The 21,932-nt window shown below is 34.8% G+C and overlaps 1 protein-coding gene and 1 long non-coding RNA gene across 2 annotated transcripts; one reads left to right on the top strand and one right to left on the bottom strand.

The window, feature by feature from the left end:
- Positions 1–2,721: 2,721 nt before the first annotated feature.
- On the top strand, positions 2,722–8,573 carry LOC123272895 (the record flags this gene model as incomplete). The annotated part of the gene is made up of 4 exons (XM_044739914.1): positions 2,722–2,870; positions 3,421–3,842; positions 4,023–4,722; positions 7,967–8,573. Coding segments are annotated over 4 exons (1,878 nt in total), but the record flags the coding sequence as incomplete, so codon positions are not given.
- A 1,854-nt stretch (positions 8,574–10,427) lies between these two features.
- On the bottom strand, positions 10,428–10,678 carry LOC123273321. The gene is made up of 2 exons (XR_006511309.1): positions 10,646–10,678; positions 10,428–10,496 (listed from the first exon to the last, which is right to left on the bottom strand). It is a non-coding gene; the product is annotated as an uncharacterized LOC123273321 (long non-coding RNA).
- Positions 10,679–21,932: the final 11,254 nt, after the last annotated feature.

Genomic DNA, 21,932 nt, shown 5'->3' with positions numbered 1-21,932 from the left:
ATCAATCTAAAGTAATGTAGCTATGGCATGAACTAAGGTTATCCCCAAATTTCAATTTTTACTATTTTTAAAAAATTCCAAAAAGTCAAAAAAAGTAGTAGAAAAAAATTAGTTTTTTTCAAGCAGTCGCATTTTTGTGAAAAAATTTTTTTTCAACTTTTCCCTAGTTCATACCATAGCGACATTACTCTAGATTAATAATCTCTTTTATTTTCTTATTTCAGATTGCTAGGAGGGTCGGAATCGTAAGCATGATCACGTGCCAATTTTTTGAGACCCCCCACTTCATCAGCTGCTAATTTTTTGAATTTTCAACTTTTTTTTGTATTTTCTTTTTTTCTGTATTCTTGTAATGTTAATAAATAACTTATAAAAAATGTATAGTAAAAATATTGATTGCCTTTTTTTTACGGCACTTCAAAAAATTACCTGAAATTCATGCTTCTAGACGAGAATACCCCCTTAACATATGATTAACTATTGTGTTAAATAGTAACCGTTAGTGTCTTTTTTTCCGCACATGATGCAACGTGGCCAGTTGGCTCACATTAGGCAAACACCAATTTACTACCTGATGCAAATATCATCAGCAGATAACATGTAAAATCTGATTAGAAATTAGGCGATAATCGCTAAAGTACGAAAATCGTTTAAGAGTGGAGCTAGACGTCTCCCCACTTCTCAATGCTAATTAATGTACGCGGAAGCCGCGTGCATTCAGTCTTTGTTCTACCTTCATAATGTATACTTCTGTAATTGATATATTTGTTAAAATATAAATAATTATTTTTACCGTGTTACAACGCAATGTTTGGTATTTTATTAATTTACACCGTTTATTAAATAATAACGGCATTTTAATCTACAATAGTACGATACGACTCTGATTATCAGTTAACAAGGAGTATGTCGTATATTAATTAAATAATACGACGCATATACAAGATAAATTCGCTTGGCATGTCGTGTACTCAAGAGGTCTCGAGTAGTCAGCCATTTTGTTGAGGAAAGCGTCGTTTCATTGTTCGAGGAAGATCCTGGTTTGTCGGTCACCTCGATTATTCGTCTGTTCCTGAAGCAGTAACCAGCCCAGCTACAGCCACGAGGAATCTACCACCGCTGGACAACGTTAAAGCACACCGAAGTGGTAGTAGTACCTGTTGTAAGTCAGGTGGTATATTGGTAAGAATTGGACGCGGTATTGAACTTACTTTGAGCTGTATTTTTCAATATTTGTATTTGATGACCATTTAGCTCTATTTTTCCATACTGAGCGATCAGCGGAGCAGTACGCGGCAAAGATTGGTTTTGTGTCGGAGCTGAATCTATCTTTCAACGAGTATCGCCACCCACAAATTGCCCTAGACCATATTCCTAACGCGAATTAAATCAATTTAGCTATTTATAGCTTTGAAAGCTATCGGCTTGGTCCGCCGTAAAATCTAAAGCTATAGGCATCTGGAGCAGCATCGACTCTTATAAGCTACGGCTTCGAGTTGGTTACACTCCGGGTGTAACGAGCGTGTCTCTTTGGCCCAGCTCGTAATTAATTATTAAATTAAAATTTAGATAATTTTTATTTTATAATAAAAATGTATTTCACTCTACAAACAGTCGAGACCAGCCACGTTACAATGACTAAAAAAATAGTACTGCGGTTAAATGAGAATGATCATAAATATTTTAAGATAAATTTATATCGTTATAGTTTCAAGTACTATGCGTGACATTAATTTATCCCTATTTGTGTAGCTTTTGTATTATTGGAAATGTGTATTTATGGACATTTGAATAAATGGATATGGAAATTTCTAAAAATGGACATTTGATTTTTTGGAAATAACAATATAAGTATTTAAGGTAGTACCTCCGCGACTTTACAGTCAAAAAGTTTTGGATTAGTACTATACTTAAACACATTAGCTGTACTATGACTGTGTTCAATATATTTTTAACGTGACTGTACTTCTTTCACTACTACATCTCCTATACGTATACACACATACTATGAAATTCAATTCTGCATGGAACTGTGGCAACGTCGCGTTATTATTATTCTTATTTATCCTATACCTATAATACCACTCAATTTATGTACAGTTCATATGCGCAGTAAATGTAAACAACCGGTTATTGTTATTAAAATAAACAAATAATTATGGGTGATCGAATGCGTTATAAAGGAAGATTTATTAAAAAAAAAAGTATTCGATAAACAAATTAAAATAAAAAATGGTTTACAAAAAAAAAAGAAAAGGCAATGATTTGTCAACAAATAATAAACCTAACCTATCCGAAGGCTTTCGTGTGGTGGATTTAAAATTGTTAGCCGAAAAATTGAAATGTGTAAAATGTTTTGAAATACTTTGTCTTGATAATATTGTACACGAACAAAATTTAGGGCTGAATTCAATCTTAAAAGTTAAGTGCACTAAATGTGGTATAATAACAATAGTTCCAATGAATAAAACTCATCGTACAGCTGATAATAAATCTAATCACTCAGACATTAATACAGGTGTAGTTCTTGGTAAGCTGAATAAATATTAATATTTAATTAATATTAATTTAAAAAAATTGATAATTTAAATTTACTTAAAAACAATAATAGTTAAATTTCTATGTAAAAGTTCAAATACTAAAATAAATATATTTATTACAGGTGCTATACACGCTGGCTATGGCTGCACTGGATTAAACAAAATATTGGCATGTGCCTATATTCCAACAATATCGCCACAATTATTTAAAAGATATGAAAGAGAAGTTGGTCCTGCAATCGAAGAAGCTGCTAAGGAGAGTTGTAAAAGAGCTGCCAAGGAAGAGCGACAACTTGTCAATGAAAATATAGACAAGTTGTGTGAATTATTGTAAGTTTAATTGAAATTGATAGAGCTACGGAGTAACAATTTTTTTTTTGTTTATAATTTTTTATTGATCATATGAGGATGATTTGAATTGATTTATTGTCATCAACGAAACAAAGTTTTTAGAAGTCTATAATTTTTTTGAGTTGTAGATGATTTTTTTAAATTGAATATAATTTTTTTGAATTATATATAATTTTTTTGAATTGTAAATAATTATTTTGAATTATGTAGAATTTTTTCGAATTGTATATAATTTTTGGACTTAATTGTTGTCTAAACTTTCATAATAATTTCTATTCTTACTTGTCTAAATTGTAAATATTTTATAAAATAATTTTTGTTCTCATACATTCCAAATAACAGTGATTTAAAATTCTCCGTCAAACTTTGTATTATTTTTTATTTTATTGCTGAATACAGAGCAGCATTAATTATTGATTTTTATTTTAATGTAATGTTTAAATCAATAAATGCTGATGAAATTTAAAATTGAAACTTTACATCCCTGATTTCTTATTATCCCATTTTAATCTCCCTTTCCTCTTCCTAGGCCTCAAGAGATCATCGAAGAAATTTACCCTCACTATGCCAAATTAAAATCGTCAATAGTTGATTTAGATGAAAACAACAATACCACGTATGATTCAGCTGTCGGAGAAGTTGTTAGTATTATTGTATCTTATTACATGGGATGGAGTAAAAGAGGAAATGGAAAGAGCTACGATAGTCTCAATGGTTATGGTACTATTATAGGATTCTTGAGTGGCAAAATTCTCGATTATGCTGATAGAATAAGAAAATGCAAATTGTGTGACTTGGGCAGGAAAAAAGAAGATCATGATTGCCGGAAAAACTTCGTCGGTAGTGCCAAATCAATGGAAGCATCTGCAGGAGCAGATTTGGTAAACAATAGCACAGTTCTTAAAGAAGCTAATCTTGAAGCACGAGTACTAATTGGCGATGAAGATAGCTGCACTATCACAGCCGTTCGTCGAGGGAACCCTAAAAAAATTTTTAAACTTGCTGATCAAAATCATTTGAAAAAAAATTTTAGCCAGGATTTATGGAAATTGTCGAATTTTAAAGAAATAAAAAAAAATAGTATTGATCATATAAAAAAATGTTTTAGTTATGCATTGGCTCAAAATGTAGGTGATAGCAAAAATTTAGCAAAAGCTATACGTAATATACCTGATCATTTGTACGATAACCACGAGAATTGTGGATCTTGGTGTTGTCGCAGAAGTGGCTCTGGGGAACAAAAAATTCTGCTTACAAACCTAACTTTATTTGATCAACTATCAGCTGTATGTGACAAGTACGCTGCTAGTGCAAATAAATTTTCAATTCCTGCTTCGAGCCAAGCTAATGAATCATTCAATAATATAATGGCTCATAAATCGCCAAAAAACATTTGCTATAGCAAAAGCGAATCATCAAGTTATCGTCTCGCTAGTTCTGTGTGTACCAAAAATGATGGCGATTCCTGTATCGTTGGAATTAGAAAAAAACTAAAGTTGTCACCAGGGTTACACACTTCGCTTTATGCAGAGCTATCAGATAATAAGCGAAAGAAACGTGCAATAGATGCAAAGCTGCCGGTTGCCAAGAAACGTCGTGTACTTGTAACTCAAGAACGTGAGAAATTAAGAAAGAAGAATGAAAATTCCGAAGGCGTTCAATATAAATCTAACTGCGGTCTGTCGCAAGACGGTGAAGATTTTGAAGCCTTTGACGAATCACAAATTAAAGGTCCAGATATTCAAATGTCACCAGAGACATGCAATTTAGTTTTTTTTTATTTAGAAACCTCGGGCTTCCGTAAAAGTGACGAAATTCTTCAAATTGCAGCATCTTGTTCGTGAAGCTCCGGCTCCGTGGATCACTTCAGAAATTAAAAACCTACAACGTCGTCGTTCAAAATTATACAGAATTTTCACTAGAACTGGCTTCGCCTATAAAGAGTACGCTAATCTACGTAAGTTAATAAAATCGAGAATAATTACAGCAAAGAAAAACTATTTTGATATGCGTATCAATACCTGTAAGAACTCTAAATCGCTTTGGAACGACTTCAGAAATCTCGGTTTAATAAGACGTTTTGATTCCGTAATACCTTCTGATTTGGATCTGTGTGAACTGAATGACTATTTTGTAAACTGTGCAACATTTATTAGTGATGACATTGATTATGATTATCTAGATAGCTGTACAATCAAATGTGACAGATCATTTAACTTTAAAGAATTGGACAATCTTAATGTTAGGAGTGCAATTATGAGATTAAGTTCAGGTGCTATTGGTCCAGATGGTTTCACAATAAAAACATATAAAGTCTTACTTCCATATTTTTTGAATTCCATTACTGATTTATTTAATTACTCATTAAGTTCTGGTCGCTTTCCGTCTGCTTGGAAGCAGTCATATATTATACCACTACCTAAAACTCGCGATGCATCTAATAATTCTGATTTTAGACCGATATCGCTGCTATGTACATTATCGAAAGCGCTTGAAAGATGTGTGTACGATCAAATTTTGACATTCGTAACAGATAATGACATTATTGATAAGTACCAAACTGCATTTAAGATCGGCATGAACACACAGGATGCTTTACTGAGATTTTGTGACGACATTAGACTAGGGATCGACCAATCCATGGTTACGATTGCAGTATTTTTCGATTGCAGTAAAGCATTCGACTCTGTTGTTTACGACATTTTGGTTTATAAATTAAAAGCTATGGGCTTCAGCGATGTAGTTTTAAATTGGATTGTGTCATATTTAAAAGGCAGGCTTCAGGCTGTTATTAATAATAATACTGTTGCGTAAATACCAAATGTTCGCGCCAGAACACTTGGTAAATTCGCACTCTACTGCATCAGTGGTGCTGCGACTGACGCGCACCCTGATAGTCAACTCCCCGAGGCAGATAGACGATTACGCGCCAACCGGCACAATTAATCTACACGCGGTGGCTAACTACACGTGCTCAGTATTTATAAAGTGTTCATAACGTAATTCCAATTATCCAGTGCATCTTGTACAAATCTACTCAACGACTCATCCAGGACAATTCTCCATCATCGGAAATTCAGGTACCAATTTCGTGTCCTTCATAATAATTTAATAATAATGAATTGGTTAATAATAATAATTAAAAACGTAACCTCTCGATTGTTGTTATGCCGGTATCTCGGGATCATGCTTTACATACTATATAAATTATTTTACATTTTGAATCAGCATTCACAAGAGATTAAATAATATTCAGTCTTAATAATATAATACCTGCATGACTCATTAATTAAAATTGTCTTCAGTTCAAGTCGTTGTCATACCTGGATGAGGTGACGTCACTGATCACCAGGTATGCAAATAATCTTATAATCTCTTGCTTTTATTCAAGCCTCTCTTGTGACTGCTGATTTCAGTTCGCGTTCTGACTCTCCTCCGTGCTCTTCACTCGCATCATCGCTCGTACTAACTATTGTCGCGTCATTAATAATTTTTATTGTGATAAAATAATAGATCAACAAACTCATGCAATTAATTAAATCTGAGCTCGTATTCAAATCTTGGTAAAATTGATTAACTCAACGCTCTTATTAAAACCTTAAATTGATATTTGTGTATGGTGCCAACATATTGATAACTCGTCTTTATGATTATAATTACAGTAATTTCAAATACTTAATTTAATAATAATTCTCGTATTACTTAATTAAATAGTTCAAATAAATTAAGAAGTTAAATTTATGATAGTTATTAAGAGTCAAGTGTTCACTAATTTTAAACTGTGATATTTTATATAATAAACGAGAAAACCACGAATAAGTGTTTATAATTTCTTTTCAACACCCAGATCCGGTATAAATAAATATTTAATGTTAAGTTATTTTACAAATACTAATGATAAATCAAACTGGAATGATATTTTAAATGGCGTACCTCAAGGCAGTGTACTTGGCCCATTATTATATTCTTTATATGTATCGGATTTAGGTTCACTTCTTAAATAATGCAATCATTTATTTTATGCGGACGATCTAGTAATATATTTGAAATGTAAACTTAACGAAATTCCATACTCTGTTATTACTCTCAATGATGAAATTAAATTAATTAATAATTGGTGTGACAAAAATGGTCTAAAATTAAATGCCTGTAAAACAAAAGCAGCAATTTTTGGAAGTGTATTTAAAGTTGACGATGAATTACGTAATTTAGCGCCTAAAATTAAGATAAATTCCATAGAAATTAACTTCTCTAAATCAGTAAAATACCTAGGAGTAATCTTAGATGATAGATTATCATGGTCCGAACAAGTAAATGATGTATGTTATAGATGTATGAGAACTCTTGCACAATTAAAAATGTATGGTAACATTTTTAATTTACGCGCAAGGAAAAAACTTGTTATCACTTTAATACGGCCTATCTTTGATTACTGTGCTGCAGTTTATAGTGATATAACTGCACAACAACAGCTTAAAATGCAAAGAAAGTTAAATTCCTGTGTGCGCTATATTTTTAAAATAAACAGATACGAACATGTTACTCCGTATTACCGTGATTTAGGCTGGCTTACACTTAAAACTAGACGTGAATTCTTTTTATTGCTGCTTGATTTACAAGGCAATTAAAATGCGTCAGATGCCTCTATTTCATAGGGAATTACTTACAATTGAACCTAGATTCCGGAGAGGCGATGATAGACAAGACTTATTAGTACTTCCTAACTGTAATAGTGTTAAATATGATAAGTCGTTCATTGTTAGCGCAATAAGGGCGTGGAATAAACTACCAATAGACTGTACAAATGAATGTATTTTTAAGGAATTTCGGAGTTCATGCTTTAATTTCTATCTGTCGAATTTAAAAGAATAACTGATTGATTGATAAATGATTGATAAATGTGTAATGATGTGATAATGATAGTGCATTATTATTTACTTTTTACTTTTTATATTTTATATATGATTATAAATTTATATCATATACTTTTTGTATTAAATAATTGTATCTGTGATGGCCGCAAGGAGCCTAGACTCCATGGCCAAATAACAATAAATAAATAGAAATAAATAAAAATCTTGTAAAGGGCGAAAATTTAGTGTCTATATTAATCCTACAAAAATCATTGATGATAAAGCTTCCGCGCATACTGGATTAAAAAATATTAACGGCGATTTATATTTTCACGCTAAAAAAGTAGAATCGTTGCCGCTAAAAAAAGCTCTCCAGAGTTTTTTAATGTTTTTAAAAATGTCACCCAAGCCATGTTTACTTGTTGCACATAATGCTACGTTTGACAAATCGCATTTACTGCGTTCTATTTTGAAATGTTCGATGGTACCTGCCTTCAGTAAAATCGCAGGATTTTCTGATAGTTTGCCTTTATTCAAGAAAAATTTTACTTCTAAAAAGATTTTGGGTGAATATAAACTGTCAGAATTAGCTAAAAATCATTTAAATATTAACTCTGACGATAAATTTTATGAAGCTTTATACGATGTTGAGATTTTAGAGAAACTAGTTTCGTTGACGGACAACAAATATTTATTCGAAAGCTCTAAATCTTACAGAGAGTGTTTGATTCATCTTAAAAAATTAAAGAAAACTGCTTCTGGCATGGACTGTTTATCTCCACTAAAAGGAGTTCTATCTGGTCATATATTAAGAAAAATGGCGTCTTAAGCCATAAAATACCAAGATTTAATAAATAAATATGAGAATGGTGGAATAAACGAATTAATAAAATTTTGTAAAGAACCAGGAAGTGATAATAAACCGAATATTACCAAAGATAAACGGGTTTTAGATAAGCTGTGTTCATTTTTTACAAAAAAATGTGATATATACTATGATAAATATATGTATTTTTATGAAATTAAGAAAAAGTTTGTGATTATAAAATATTGCAATGATTAAAAATTTATTGTCATAAGAATTTGGTTTTAAAATACTTTGTCATGTTGTATCGCTAGATATATTTTATGTATTAAATTTTATAATTAATATTAAATAAAAGAATAACGCTATAAAATTTATTTTTTCATGTAAATATTCATCAATTATTGTTATTAAACAAAAGTTGAAAATGGATCTCCTTTAAAATATATTTTATTGATTTGAAAATTCGCGCCCTTTCTCTTTGCTCCGACATTTTACTTGTAACAACGTTGCCACATAGTTTCCATGCCACTAGTCACCGTATCCCCTCTACAGACAATTCCACCTACTTCTCCACCATGAAGGATGAACTTGCAGGAAAAATAGCGGCGTCTAGTAAAGCCTGTAGTGAGGACATTGCCAAGCTTAGAGGTGAGCTTAACGCAGATAACGCCGCCATCAGAAAGGAATTAGAGACGATTAAACTGAGAGTTGCTGATCTAGAGTCTAATACACTGCCAGCCGACGGAAGCAAGACAACTGCTCGCGAACTGGAGAAACACATGGTGGCTGCAAGCATAAATGCTGTAGAAAAACACATACGCAGGAATAATATTATCATTCGCGGTCTCTCGTGTACGGAATCTAACATAAAGGAGGCTGTCTCGGAATTTCTGGACAAACACTTCAAAATCTCTAATGGTATTGTGGAGGCCACCTTTCCCAACAAAACTAAAGACTAGGGCCGAGAATTTAGTTTTTTAAAAGAGAGAGACAGAAGATAGGCGTAGCCAAGCGTTCCTGATTGGTCGTAATAAATAAATTGTTTTTGTTTATCGCTATTAAGTGAAGACAGCAGCTTGAATAAAAAATAAAATTTAGATTGCTAATCCAACATGAAAATATAAAAAATATGTCAAAAAAAAAACAGGTTAGTTTGCAGATCTGAAGGTGCTTGTAAACAAATACAAGTCTGTGCTGCTCAGATAAATAAAGAAGAGAATTTGAAACACCGTGTTGTAACTAAAATGTTTAATGAAATGAATTAAAAGTGAACAGTGACAAGCTGGCGATTTCGCTGGAGATCGCGTAAAGGAATTGCTCCCGGTCTCACTGGTAATTTTGCTGGAGATCGCACTGACGGTCTTTTTAAAGGTCTCGCTGGAGGTCACGCTAGAAATCTTGCTGACGGTCTCGCTGGAGATCACGCTGATAGTTTTTCTCGAGGTCTCGCTGTCGGTATCACTGGAGGTCGTTTGGCTGGGAGTTGTGCTAATGGTATGGCTACCGGTCTCGCTGGTAATTTTGCTAGCGATCACAGTGACGGTTTCGCTCGAGATCACGCTGACGGTCTTTCTGGAGGTCTCGCTGGAGATCACGCTGACGATCTTTCTGGAGGTCTCGCTGGTGATTACGCTGACGGTTTTTCTGGGAGTCTCGCTGGAGATCTCGCTGATGATTTCGCTGGAGATCATGCTGACGATCATTCTGGAGGTCTCGCTGGAGATCACGCTGACGATCTCGCTGGTGATCACACTGACGATCTTTCTGTAGGTCTCGCTGGTAATCACGCTGATGGTATTTCTGGAAGACTCGCTGGCCATCACGCTGACGATCTTTTTGGAAGTCTCGCTGGAAATCAAGCTGACGATCTTTTTGGAGATCTCGCTGGTGATTACGCTGACGGTTTTTCTGGGAGTCTTGCTGGAGATCACGCTGACGATCTCGCTGGAGATCATGCTGACGAACTTTCTGGAGGTCTCGCTGGTGATCACGCTGACGGTCTCTCTAGAGGTTTCACAAGAGATCACGCTGACGATCTCGCTGGAGATCACGCTGACGATCTTTCTGGAGGTCTCGCTGGTGATTACGCTGACGGTTTTTCTGGGAGTCTTGCTGGAGATCACGCTGACGATCTCCTATGAAACCTCTAGAGAGACCGTCAGCGTGATCTCGAGCGAAACCGTCACTGTGATCGCTAGCAAAATTACCAGCGAGACCGGCAGCCATACCATTAGCACAACTCCCAGCAAAACGACCTCCAGTGATACCGACAGCGAGACCTCTAGAAAACTATCAGCGTGATCTCCAGCGAGACCGTCAGCAAGATTTCTAGCGTGACCTCCAGCGAGACCTTTAAAAAGACCGTCAGTGCGATCTCCAGCAAAATTACCAGTGAGACCGGGAGCAATTCCTTTACGCGATCTCCAGCGAAATCGCCAGCTTGTCACTGTTCACTTTTAATTCATTTCATTAAACATTTTAGTTACAACACGGTGTTTCAAATTCTCTTCTTTATTTATCTGAGCAGCACAGACTTGTATTTGTTTACAAGCACCTTCAGATCTGCAAACTAACCTGTTTTTTTTTTTGACATATTTTTATATTTTCATTTTGGATTAGCAATCTAAATTTTATTTTTTATTCAAGCTGCTGTCTTCACTTAATAGCGATAAACAAAAAACAATTTATTTATTACGACCAATCAGAACGCTTGGCTACGCCTATCTTCTGTCTCTCTCTTTTAAAAAAACTAAATTCTCGGCCCTACTAAAGACGCAATCAAAGTGGTCATAAAAGATCTAGACACCAAACTCAAGATACTAAAGAATAAGAAGGACTTAAAAATCCCTGTATATATTAATCAGGATTTAACTCCTGAAGAGAGCTTTATCGCTAAAAAATTAAGAGATGAGGGGAAAAGGCTCAAAACTGAAGGAGCCAAAGTAAGACAAGGCTTTCAAAAAATATTTGTCAATGGATCTCCCATGACCTGGAGCTCCGACTCAAACTCTCTTGTACCCTGTCTCAGTCGCAATAAGCCAACTGCATCATCTATCATGACTGAACTCTCGTCAAATCTAAACTCTGCACAACCGTATACTAGCACCAGTCAAGTCAACACTCTCTCCCAGTCATCAACCATATAGCAAAGAATCAGACATTCTCAAAGTATGTGTACCAACTGTACAGCCAAAATCACATTCTGGAATGCCCACGGACACCAAAATATCCCCGAATTCCTTGTCAACAATGATTCGCACTTCATCGCTATCTCTGAAACCTGGTCGGTGATCGACATCTGCCTACCAGGCACCCATGCTAGCAATACCTGTTTCACAGTCCCTGCCACCAAGCCACTGAAGCAAGGAAGACCTAGCGGAGGACTATTGGTGTCCACCTGCTCTGCTCCACTACTAATAGCCAAAACTGAGCACTGGATTATATCCAAGGTAAATCTTCACAGTATTACGCTAATTATTGCCTTAATTTATTTCAAACCCAATCTCACTCTAGACGACATCCTGCTAGATTTCCAACAGACAGTATTTCGCACTCAGCATGAACACTCTTATGATCTCTTCCTGATAGGAGGTGACTTCAATGCCCGGGTGGGCACTACTGGCCAGGTTCCCGAAGAGTCTGTAGAGCACACACTCTTTTCAAGTATTAGGTCCTCCATGGACCTCATTTGCAACGCTCAGGGTAACAAGATCATGGATTTCATGACGGACCTTGGCTTCATTTTACTGAATGGCAGATCTCCAAGTGATATGCGTGGAGACTTTACCTTCTGCAGTCACGTTGGGCACAGCACCATTGATCTGATATGGTCAGATCTCACAGGCTTGCAGCATGTTGCTGACCTGCGCGTGGACAGCACAGTCACCAACTCTGACCACTTCCCAGTCACTGTTACACTTCTATCTTATCTCGCCGAGAAAAAAATAGTTGAATTGAATGAATCAATACAATTCTTACGCTTAAGATGGAAAAAAGACCATACTGACTTCTATACATCGTCTATGGCCTGGTCTCCGCTAATCGAAATTGATGTTGAAAATACCTCAGTCAACGACCTCAATGCTCGTCTATCAGACGCTATCCTGGAATCAGCTAGGGCGGCAAACATGCTGTACACTAAGAAAAACGAGTCACGCTCAAAGGATAACAAGCCATGGTTTGACAGAGACTGTAAAAATCGTAAAATGGCAATGAAGTTACTTCTGGCTCAATGCAAGATTGCTGGGAACAATAGCAAGTTATGGACTCTTTACTGTGATCAAAAGAAGGTGTACCACAAGCTATTAAAAGAGAGGAAAGTGGAATACGGCAAGTCTATTCAATCTAAATTTGCCAATGCTCGTGACTCCAAAGAGTTTTGGGAAGTAGTAAGAATCACCCGCAGGCGTACATACACTCCGTCAAAAATCTCCTTAAAAGACTGGGAAGACTTTTTTCAGAAGGTCTATCCGATACGCCGCCAATCAAGCACTGACTTTTCTACCCATCGTCACCCAACTCTGGACTCTGAGATCACGTTGGAGGAGCTTCAGGATAGTCTGAAAAAATGCAAGTGCAACAAAACACCTGGTGTCGACGGCATAAGCAACGAATTTCTGAAAAATCTGCCTGACAACTGGCTTCTTTTTTCTCTTGCCCTCTTCAACAAAATTATGTACACGGAAAGCATTCCACTTGACTGGACTTGTATTATTACTACTATGCTATATAAGAAGGGTGATCCTGGCTTACCCGAAAACTACCGCAGCATTGCTCTCGTCAACAGTATCACCAAGATCTTCACTCAAATAATTTGTAGCAGAGTTCTTAGATGGGCAGAAGACTCCAGACTCATCCCTGAGGAACAAGCGGGCTTTCAACCAGGGAAGAGTTGTGCTGATAACATCTTCACCATACTCTCTCTCCTTCAATTACAACTTCGCTTTGATAACGCATCAGTGTACATTCTTTTCATCGACTTTAAGAGAGCATTTGACTCTGTACCTCACCATAAGCTTTGGAGCAAGCTGGCCAAACTGGGACTCAGCTCGAGGATCATCAGTATACTGAGGTCCTTATATGAAAATGCACAAATGAGAGTCAGAGTTGGTGGGCAACTTTCTGGTGAAATTGAAGTTACACGAGGTGTACTGCAAGGTGAAGTACTGAGTCCATTACTATTCATACTATATCTAGCAGATCTGGTCTCCTTCTTCGAAGAGCATGGCCTAGAAGGTATCAGCCTATGTAATGGAAAATCTGTGCTTTTTCTAATGTATGCTGATGATATCGCGATGCTTTTATGTACTGCTGGGCACATGCAAAGAAGTCTAATACTACTGGAAGAATACTGTAACTCAAATGATCTGTTAGTCATCACCTCCAAGACCAAGATTCTGAGAGTCAGTGCAAGTGGGAAATGCCGGAAAAAATGTCCTACATTCAAATTCAATGGTGAGACCATTGAGATGGTTAAAACTTACACATATCTAGGAGTGTTATTCACTTCAAGTACCGTGGGCCGTGATACCGCATGTCAAGCAATCAACCGCAGCAAAGTTGCCTCAGGTACTGCTCTTTCCACACTAGCCAAACTAAAAGCTGACTCCTGGAGTGGAAAACTCAAGCTTTATAATAGTCTGATCCGCAGCACGCTACTATATCAAGCGCATCTGTGGTGCGTCAGGCCTGATTATACTGAGATGCTGGAGGCCGCTCATCTTGACTTCTTTAAAAAATTACTCTCACTCCCCAAATGCACTCCAGGATACGTCATCAGGCTTGAGCTGAATATTGAACACTCAGCGGTTACTTTGATGCAAGCCTCCATCAACTGGATCATAAAAATTTTTAAACTTGAAGATCACCGGCTCCCAAAAATCTGTTTGTATCAGTTACTCAAAAGGCAAAAAACAGAGACCATATCCAGGATGTTTAGCTGGACTCGGCAGTTGACCGACACACTCACAATTGTTGGCGAGGAACAAATGATGGACAACCTAGATCCTGTCCTCTGGACCAGGCGAAAAGAAACAATTCTAAGTAAATATCGACGCCATCTAGCTCTCGTTGATCGAGAACGCTATTACCGTTCTAAAGCCTGCCAGGTAATTTTGCCCTCGCCGTTATTCGAAATCATGCCTGAGATAGCCAACAGAATACCCCAGCATTTAATTAAGCCAATTGTACAAATAAGATTAGCCTCCAACTATTCATGTATCATCTCCGTTGGTAGCGAAACAATACTCCTATCACCGCTCAAAGCCTGCGTATTCTGCTGCTCTGGGGATAAAGAATCTATTCTACATTTTCTGGTCCAATGTGCAGCCTATTCGAACCTAAGAAACTTATTCTGGAAAAATGAAATCGCTAGTGGCTCGAACTACGAGATTCTGGGAAAAATGATAGGGGTCACAGAGAAACCTAATCTCAGAACACTTCACGATTACCTAAAAAACTGTCTCGCCCTCAGGAAATCTTTCTTCTGATCCATGTTAGTCTGCCTAGTGATCACCGTGATGCTACCTGGACGAGGCCGGAAAATACAACTCTACATCTACTTATCCATACTTTGAGATTGTCAACTGAACTTTGCTTTTTAAAATTTTTTTTTTTTTTTTTTTTTTTAAATTTTTAATTTGTTTTTTCTTTTTTTGCTTTTTTATTGTTTTGGTTTCCTTTTCTTTTTTTTTAATTAGAGTCTATAGCTAAAGCATTGAAATAACGAAATTTATTCTAGTCGATTTACTAGCTCATTTATGATAAATTATTTTAAACATTACTCCAAACACTGCTAAGTCTAATAAATACTCTGTAAACAATAATAATATGCATTATATCCAATCAACTCGAATTTTATGTACATAGGATTATTTCCTTTTGGTGCAATAAACTAAATTGAATTGAATTGAATTGATATATTTTATGTATTAAATTTTATAATTAATATTAAATAAAAGAATAACGCTATAAAATTTATTTTTTCATGTAAATATTCATCAATTATTGTTATTAAACAAAAGTTGAAAATGGATCTCCTTTAAAATATATTTTATTGATTTGAAAATTCGCGCCCTTTCTCTTTGCTCCGACATTTTACTTGTAACAACGTTGCCACATAGTTTCCATGCCACTAGTCACCGTATCCCCTCTACAGACAATAATCGCTAAATCGAGTTATTTATTTTAATTTTTTATTGAAACTACGTGGTAAATAATTCCTATTTTTTTTTTTATATTATCAAAATACAGTATTCCAAGTAATATTAGTTTTTCATAGTGATGGTGAAAGTAATCATTGATAAATTAAATTAAATTGGTCATTTTCCCACGCTTTCCCCATGCTACGTGTACAAATTATGTCATTTTTAATTGCAAATATCTCAGGTTTGGTGTGGTAAATCATCTTCAAATTTTAACAGCATATGTATTATACATTTAATTGCTTATATTCTGAGTTTCAAGAAATTTTTGAAAAATTGCATTCATAACCGTACTACCTTAAGTAAAATTAGAAATTAATATAAATGGACATTGATAAAAAAGGAAATAATTATAAATGTGCAACTGCACTTATGGCCAACTGAAAAAAATGAAATCCCTATTTTTGAAAATATCTCCGATTGGAAATACAAGTATTTGGTAAAGAGTTCAAATAAACAAATGGATTAATGGACATTTTCTTCAATGGACATTTATGAAAGTCAATAATAATATAAAAAGACATCAATAAAAATGGTTAAAAATACAAACGTACAATTGAATAAATGGAACAGTCACTATTATTTGATGAACTAATTGATATTTTAGCATTTTCCGCTAAAACCTACGAAGAAGATATCTTGGTAGCCAAGTTCCCAGCTCTTCTGACATCATTTCAGTCTATTATTTGATGAACTAATTGATATTTCAGCGTTTTTCGCTAAAACCTACGAAGAAGTTGTCTTGGTTGCCGAGTTCCTAACTCTTCTGACATCATTGCAGTCTATTATTTGATGAAATAATTGATATTTTAGCGTTTTCCGCTAAAACCTACGAAGGAGATGTCTTGGTAGCCGAGTTCCCAACTCTTCGGACTTCATTTCAGTCTATTATTTGATGAACTAATTGATATTTTAGCGTTTTCCACTAAAACCTACGAAGGAGATGTCTTGGTAGCCAAGTTCCCAACTCTTATGACTTCATTTCAGTCTATTGTTTGATGAACTAATTGATATTTTAGCGTTTTCCACTAAAACCTATGAAGAAGATGTCTTGGTAGCCGAGTTTCCAACTCTTCTGACTTCATTTTAGACTATTATTTGAGGAACTAATTGATATTTTTAATTATCAACTTTATAATTATTTATTAGTTATTTATGTACCTTGGGAGGAGAGCCACGCGCCAATACGGTCGAGGTGATAAATATTTTTAGCAGGGATAGTATAAGGCTGAGGCCCGATAGGGCCGAGGCTTTATATCCCTGCTGCAAATAATTATCACCGAGAGCGTATTTGCGCGTGGCTTGCCTATGGTGCTTAAAAAATTTTTCGTCCTATGGCGGACGTATGCGGGTTTTTACGTGCAGGGGATACTCAATTTATAAATAAATATCGTACGACGCCATAACCCTCTAATCCCTAAACAAAAATACATGAAAGTCTTGAAGTTAGTTAAAGGTGCGCTTTTTAATTAAAATGACAGTTGAAACGTAAGCTACTCGGTTGTATAGAGATTGGTGACGCTTGCGTGACATTGTCCTCGACTATATAAAGTTCTATACAGCCACCTAAAAAAGTTCTAAAAACCACCAAACGTCCACCTAGGACGAAAAATTATATTTAAATCATTTGTTCATTTTTATAAACGTTTACATTTATGAATGTCCATTTTTACTAATTTCAGTTAAGTAAGTATTTTTTTATCGAAGTTCACTTATTCAAATGTCCATTTTTAGAGATTTCATTTTTATTGATGGGCATTTATACAAATGTCCATTTAAGAAAAAGTCCATTAATCCATTTGTTCATTTGAACTCTTTACCAAATACTTGTATTTCCATTCGGAGATATTTTCAAAAATAGGGATTTCATTTTTTTCAGTTGGCCATAAGTGCAGTTGCATATTTATAATTATTTCCTTTTTTATTAATGTCCATCTATATTAATGTCTTTTTTTACTTAAATACTTATATTGTTATTTCCAAAAAATCAAATGTCCATTTTTAGAAATTTCCATATCCATTTATTCGAATGTCCATAAATACACATTTCCAATAATACAAAAGCAACACGAACAGGGATAAATTAATGTCACGCATAGTATTTGTTATTTTAGACAGAATTGAGTTTCTTCAATATGTTATAAATCATTGAAATTTTCTAATAAAATTAACATTTTCTTTTATATACGGAAATATTTTTTACACCTATATGGGTCATTACGTCAAATCAACGACGATTTTGTAGATTTTATGATATCTCATATACTTATGTGAGCATATGGAGAATCCGTATGTTATTTCGGTACGTATATTAGTATATACCCATTCTTTCCGCTTTACACCATAATGTAATTTGTAAAAATGCTTACCGTACGATGGACGGTGTGGCTCAATGGACATAGAATAAAGTGATCGGAAAATTGGTAAGAGAAGTGTGACTTTTTTCCCCGTTTCTTTCCATGAGCAAATATAAATGGTTTTCTGCCCACTGAATAAAGTTGCAGCCTTGTTTTTGATTTTGTCAAAGTATCTTTTGTTTATTTCAAAACTTTTTAACTGTAATTTTCTATTGGCTATTAGTTTGAAATTCTCTAGTTTTAGTTGGCTTCAGACATTGAAACTCACACTTTTAATGCAGATTGTATGAAAAATATAGTGCGTGATACGGGATGAAACACGATTTCAGATGAAGGGTGAAGTTGCCTGACCGAGCGAAGCAAGGAGTTCATCCTGAGGTACACAATATACTAATAATTTTATTTTTGATCATTTTTTTGCAATAAATATGTCACGGGAATTTTTATTTCCCGTGTGCTTCAGATGTTAATATCGAACTGTTTATTATTTATTTTGTTATTTTGTATGTATTTATCGCCCGTAAGTCTTCGCCATAATGTACCTAATTATATTATAAGTTTTTCAGCATTCAAAGTTCCAGATCCAACAATGGGTATCGGGACAGGTACTTGAAAGAAATGGTAAAGCATAATATTGATAACCGATAGTAAATCATAGCCCTTACTCGCACGGGTGAAACCCTATACTATCGATCGCGAGCAAAGGGACTAATAAATTTGGGAAAATGGCTAGAGAGGCCCTCGTTATCGAACACGACGCCTCAGACGGTTTACGGTGATGGAAATTGACAGACACGCGGGAGCCCGCATAGTGTAAGGAGTGTGGATCTGGTTTCCTTGGTTGAGTCTTTTTGGTAAGTATCACACAAGTTGAGCCTGAATAATATCTGCACAGCGCGTCGTCTCCTGGCCTGAATAATTTGTTTAGTTATTGTATTAAAAATTATTATTATTTTATCGAGTCGATCCCGTCGTTAGTAAGGGATATTGTAGGAAAATACCTGTCCCAAAAGTCACACGTTTGGGTCCTCGAGTTGACCAGTAGCATTTTTAAATTATAAATGTATTTCGTCGAGATAGCCCAACGAAGGAATTTGGGTTTATTTCAGTGAAATAATAGTCAGATATAATTTCTATTAAATAATAAATATCTTCGTAAAACGATCTACTCAGGATCTAGACCAATTGTTAATTATTGTAACGGCGTTATTAATATTACTATTATAATATGTTCTACCCGACGAAGGAGTTCGGCTCTGGATTTAGTTCAAGTAACTTCAATTTATAATAAATAGTTTGTTTATTATTATTGTTAATTCTTGCTATTTATTCATTAATATTTCGTTAGTTGTAAATTACTTTTCTCCTTCTCTCTCCTAACCGTATTATATTATTGTTCTTTTCCCTAGATGCCTGCAGATTGGCCCTTAAAATAAAGGGTTTGTTATTTCCTTGTTTGAAAAAAATAACTGGCGTCCAAACGTACACTAACCCAGCCTGAGCTGTAGCTGAGGTGTTGCTTAGGAGGCTGAAAGCACCTCCTAAGTCCTCTATTCGTTTAATTCATTTTGGGTGACCTGGACAAGGTTCTATTTTGCTCGACGTATCCACCGTCAAGTTTTGTAAAAATAGTAAATCTTTGTTACAAACTGTCACGGGGCTCCTTTATTATCTATTGAAGGCTCTCAACCCAACTATGGTTAATTATCGACGGATCACAGGGCGCTGTGATCTAAGATGCTCGCGCAGTGAAAACAAAATAAAATAAGTTCTGGGACCTAGAGTGGAAGTGCTTCGAGGGTGGGGATAATACCGCACCGAGGGAAAATGAAGTTGTCGCACGGAGAGAAGACATTGTGAAGACGGAGCCCGACAAAGCAGCCACGGAATTCTGAAGACACAAGACAACTAACAACGCCGAAAAATAACCGAGAGCAGCATAGAAATACAACGAAGCAGCCACACTGGAGATTGTTGTAGCTATAATACGAATTGGAAAAACAACTGGTTTCCAGAAATTTTATAACAATCTCAGGTATCGAAAATTAACCTCTGTGAAATAAACTGCGCTGTTCGAGGAAATACTAGGCATTGGCCAGGTTCCTCCTTCCAATCACTAGATTAATTAATTATTTGAATTAATTTAACAACTAAATTTATAAGTCGAGGTTAAGAATAATTAAATTAAAATTTCAGATTAATAATAAATTTCCGAAATTAAATTAACTTAAAACTAATATTAAAAGAGGTTAAAATTTTTATAATATTGGAAATCTAAAATATTATATAATTTAAGTTAAAATTAAGAGCCAGTTCCATGGCTAAGCGGTACAACGCTTGTCATGCTTGCTTGGGACTGGTAAGGCGTGGGTTCGAATCCCGATGTGAGCTGAAATTTAATTTTCAGTGAACATCGGTGCTCGTAACCCACGCCGGGCTGTACAGGTTTGGGTTTTTCGATGGTTTCCCCAAGCCCTGTGCTACCGGTGGGGCACAGGCAAATGCGTGCAGTTTCCCCAAAGTCGGCCCATCGCCGCATTACTCTCCAGGCTGAAAAAGTATGTAATACCGCCAAACTTATTCTGCCAAACTTAATGTACCGATCAGACTGGAGTCTCCCTCCGGTCTCGGCCGGACCCCCATCGAGACAGAAGTCTGAAAAGCGGGGTTAAAAAAAAAAAAAAAGTTAAAATTAAGATAAAATTTATAAAATTAAAATTATTAGTTATCATTAAAATTAAGTTAAAATCGAGTTGAAGATTAAAATTAAAAGTAAAATCCGTTAATTAAATTTAAATATAAATTAAAATTAAATTAAAAATAACATAAAATCTTCTAAAGTTAAAATTGAAATTAATAACTAAAATCAATCTCTAAAATTAAAATTAAAAATAAAATTGTTAAAGCAAAAATTATAATTAAATTAAAATTGTTCAAGACTTCAATAAATAAATTTTTCCAAACTCCAGTAAAAATTTAATCCGAACAAAAACAGTTTCACTGTAAAAAAGTCGCGCCAAGTCCACGTTCATAAGACTATTAGGAAAAAAAAATTTTTTTTTTTCTTTACAAAAAGATACAAAATAAAAAAATTAAAAAATCTAAGTAACCGATATGATTGTTTATGATTTTCGGAAATTAAAAAATTTTATTGTAAATTTAAAAATAAAAAAAAAATTTTAGAACGTATTTAGTGTGCGTGGTTGCAAAATATTTTACTTTTAATGAAATTCGTAAAATCTATTTACTAGGACTTTAAAAAAATTGAAATACACAATGACGCAAACCAAGTACGTTCTAAAAATTTTTTTTTAATTTTTAAATTTACAATAAAATTTTTTTTAATTTCCGAAAATCATAAACAATCATATCGGTTACTTAGATTTTTTAATTTTTTTATTTTGTATCTTTGTAAAGAAAAAAAATTTTTTTCCTAATAGTCTTATGAACGTGGACTTGGCGCGAGTTTTTACAGTGAAACTGTTTTGTTCGGATTTTAGTATTTTTGTAATTATAATGAAAATTTACAATTGATAACAACTTAAATCTCGTGTTGACTGCATTTTTTACTGCAAACTATCCCCTTGAAGCTACAGTTTATGTAGATGTAATTCCAGTGCACCCTGGCGGCCATAGATGCAAGCTACGAATCACTTTTTTTTACTGTAGTTGCGTGTCTATAGGAAGGATTACTACACATATTCATTTTATCTAGTCTGTGGCGCTGATATTCCCCATCGAAAAAAAGTCAGGATCGAAATTTCTGGGCTTACTATAGTTTGTGCTGATAAAATTTAATAATTTTAAGTGAATTAAGTGTT

The sequence above is a fragment of the Cotesia glomerata genome, linkage group LG10 (genome assembly GCF_020080835.1).
Source record: "Cotesia glomerata isolate CgM1 linkage group LG10, MPM_Cglom_v2.3, whole genome shotgun sequence".
NCBI lineage: Eukaryota > Metazoa > Arthropoda > Insecta > Hymenoptera > Braconidae > Cotesia > Cotesia glomerata.
This window is presented reverse-complemented; position numbering and strand designations above follow the sequence as displayed.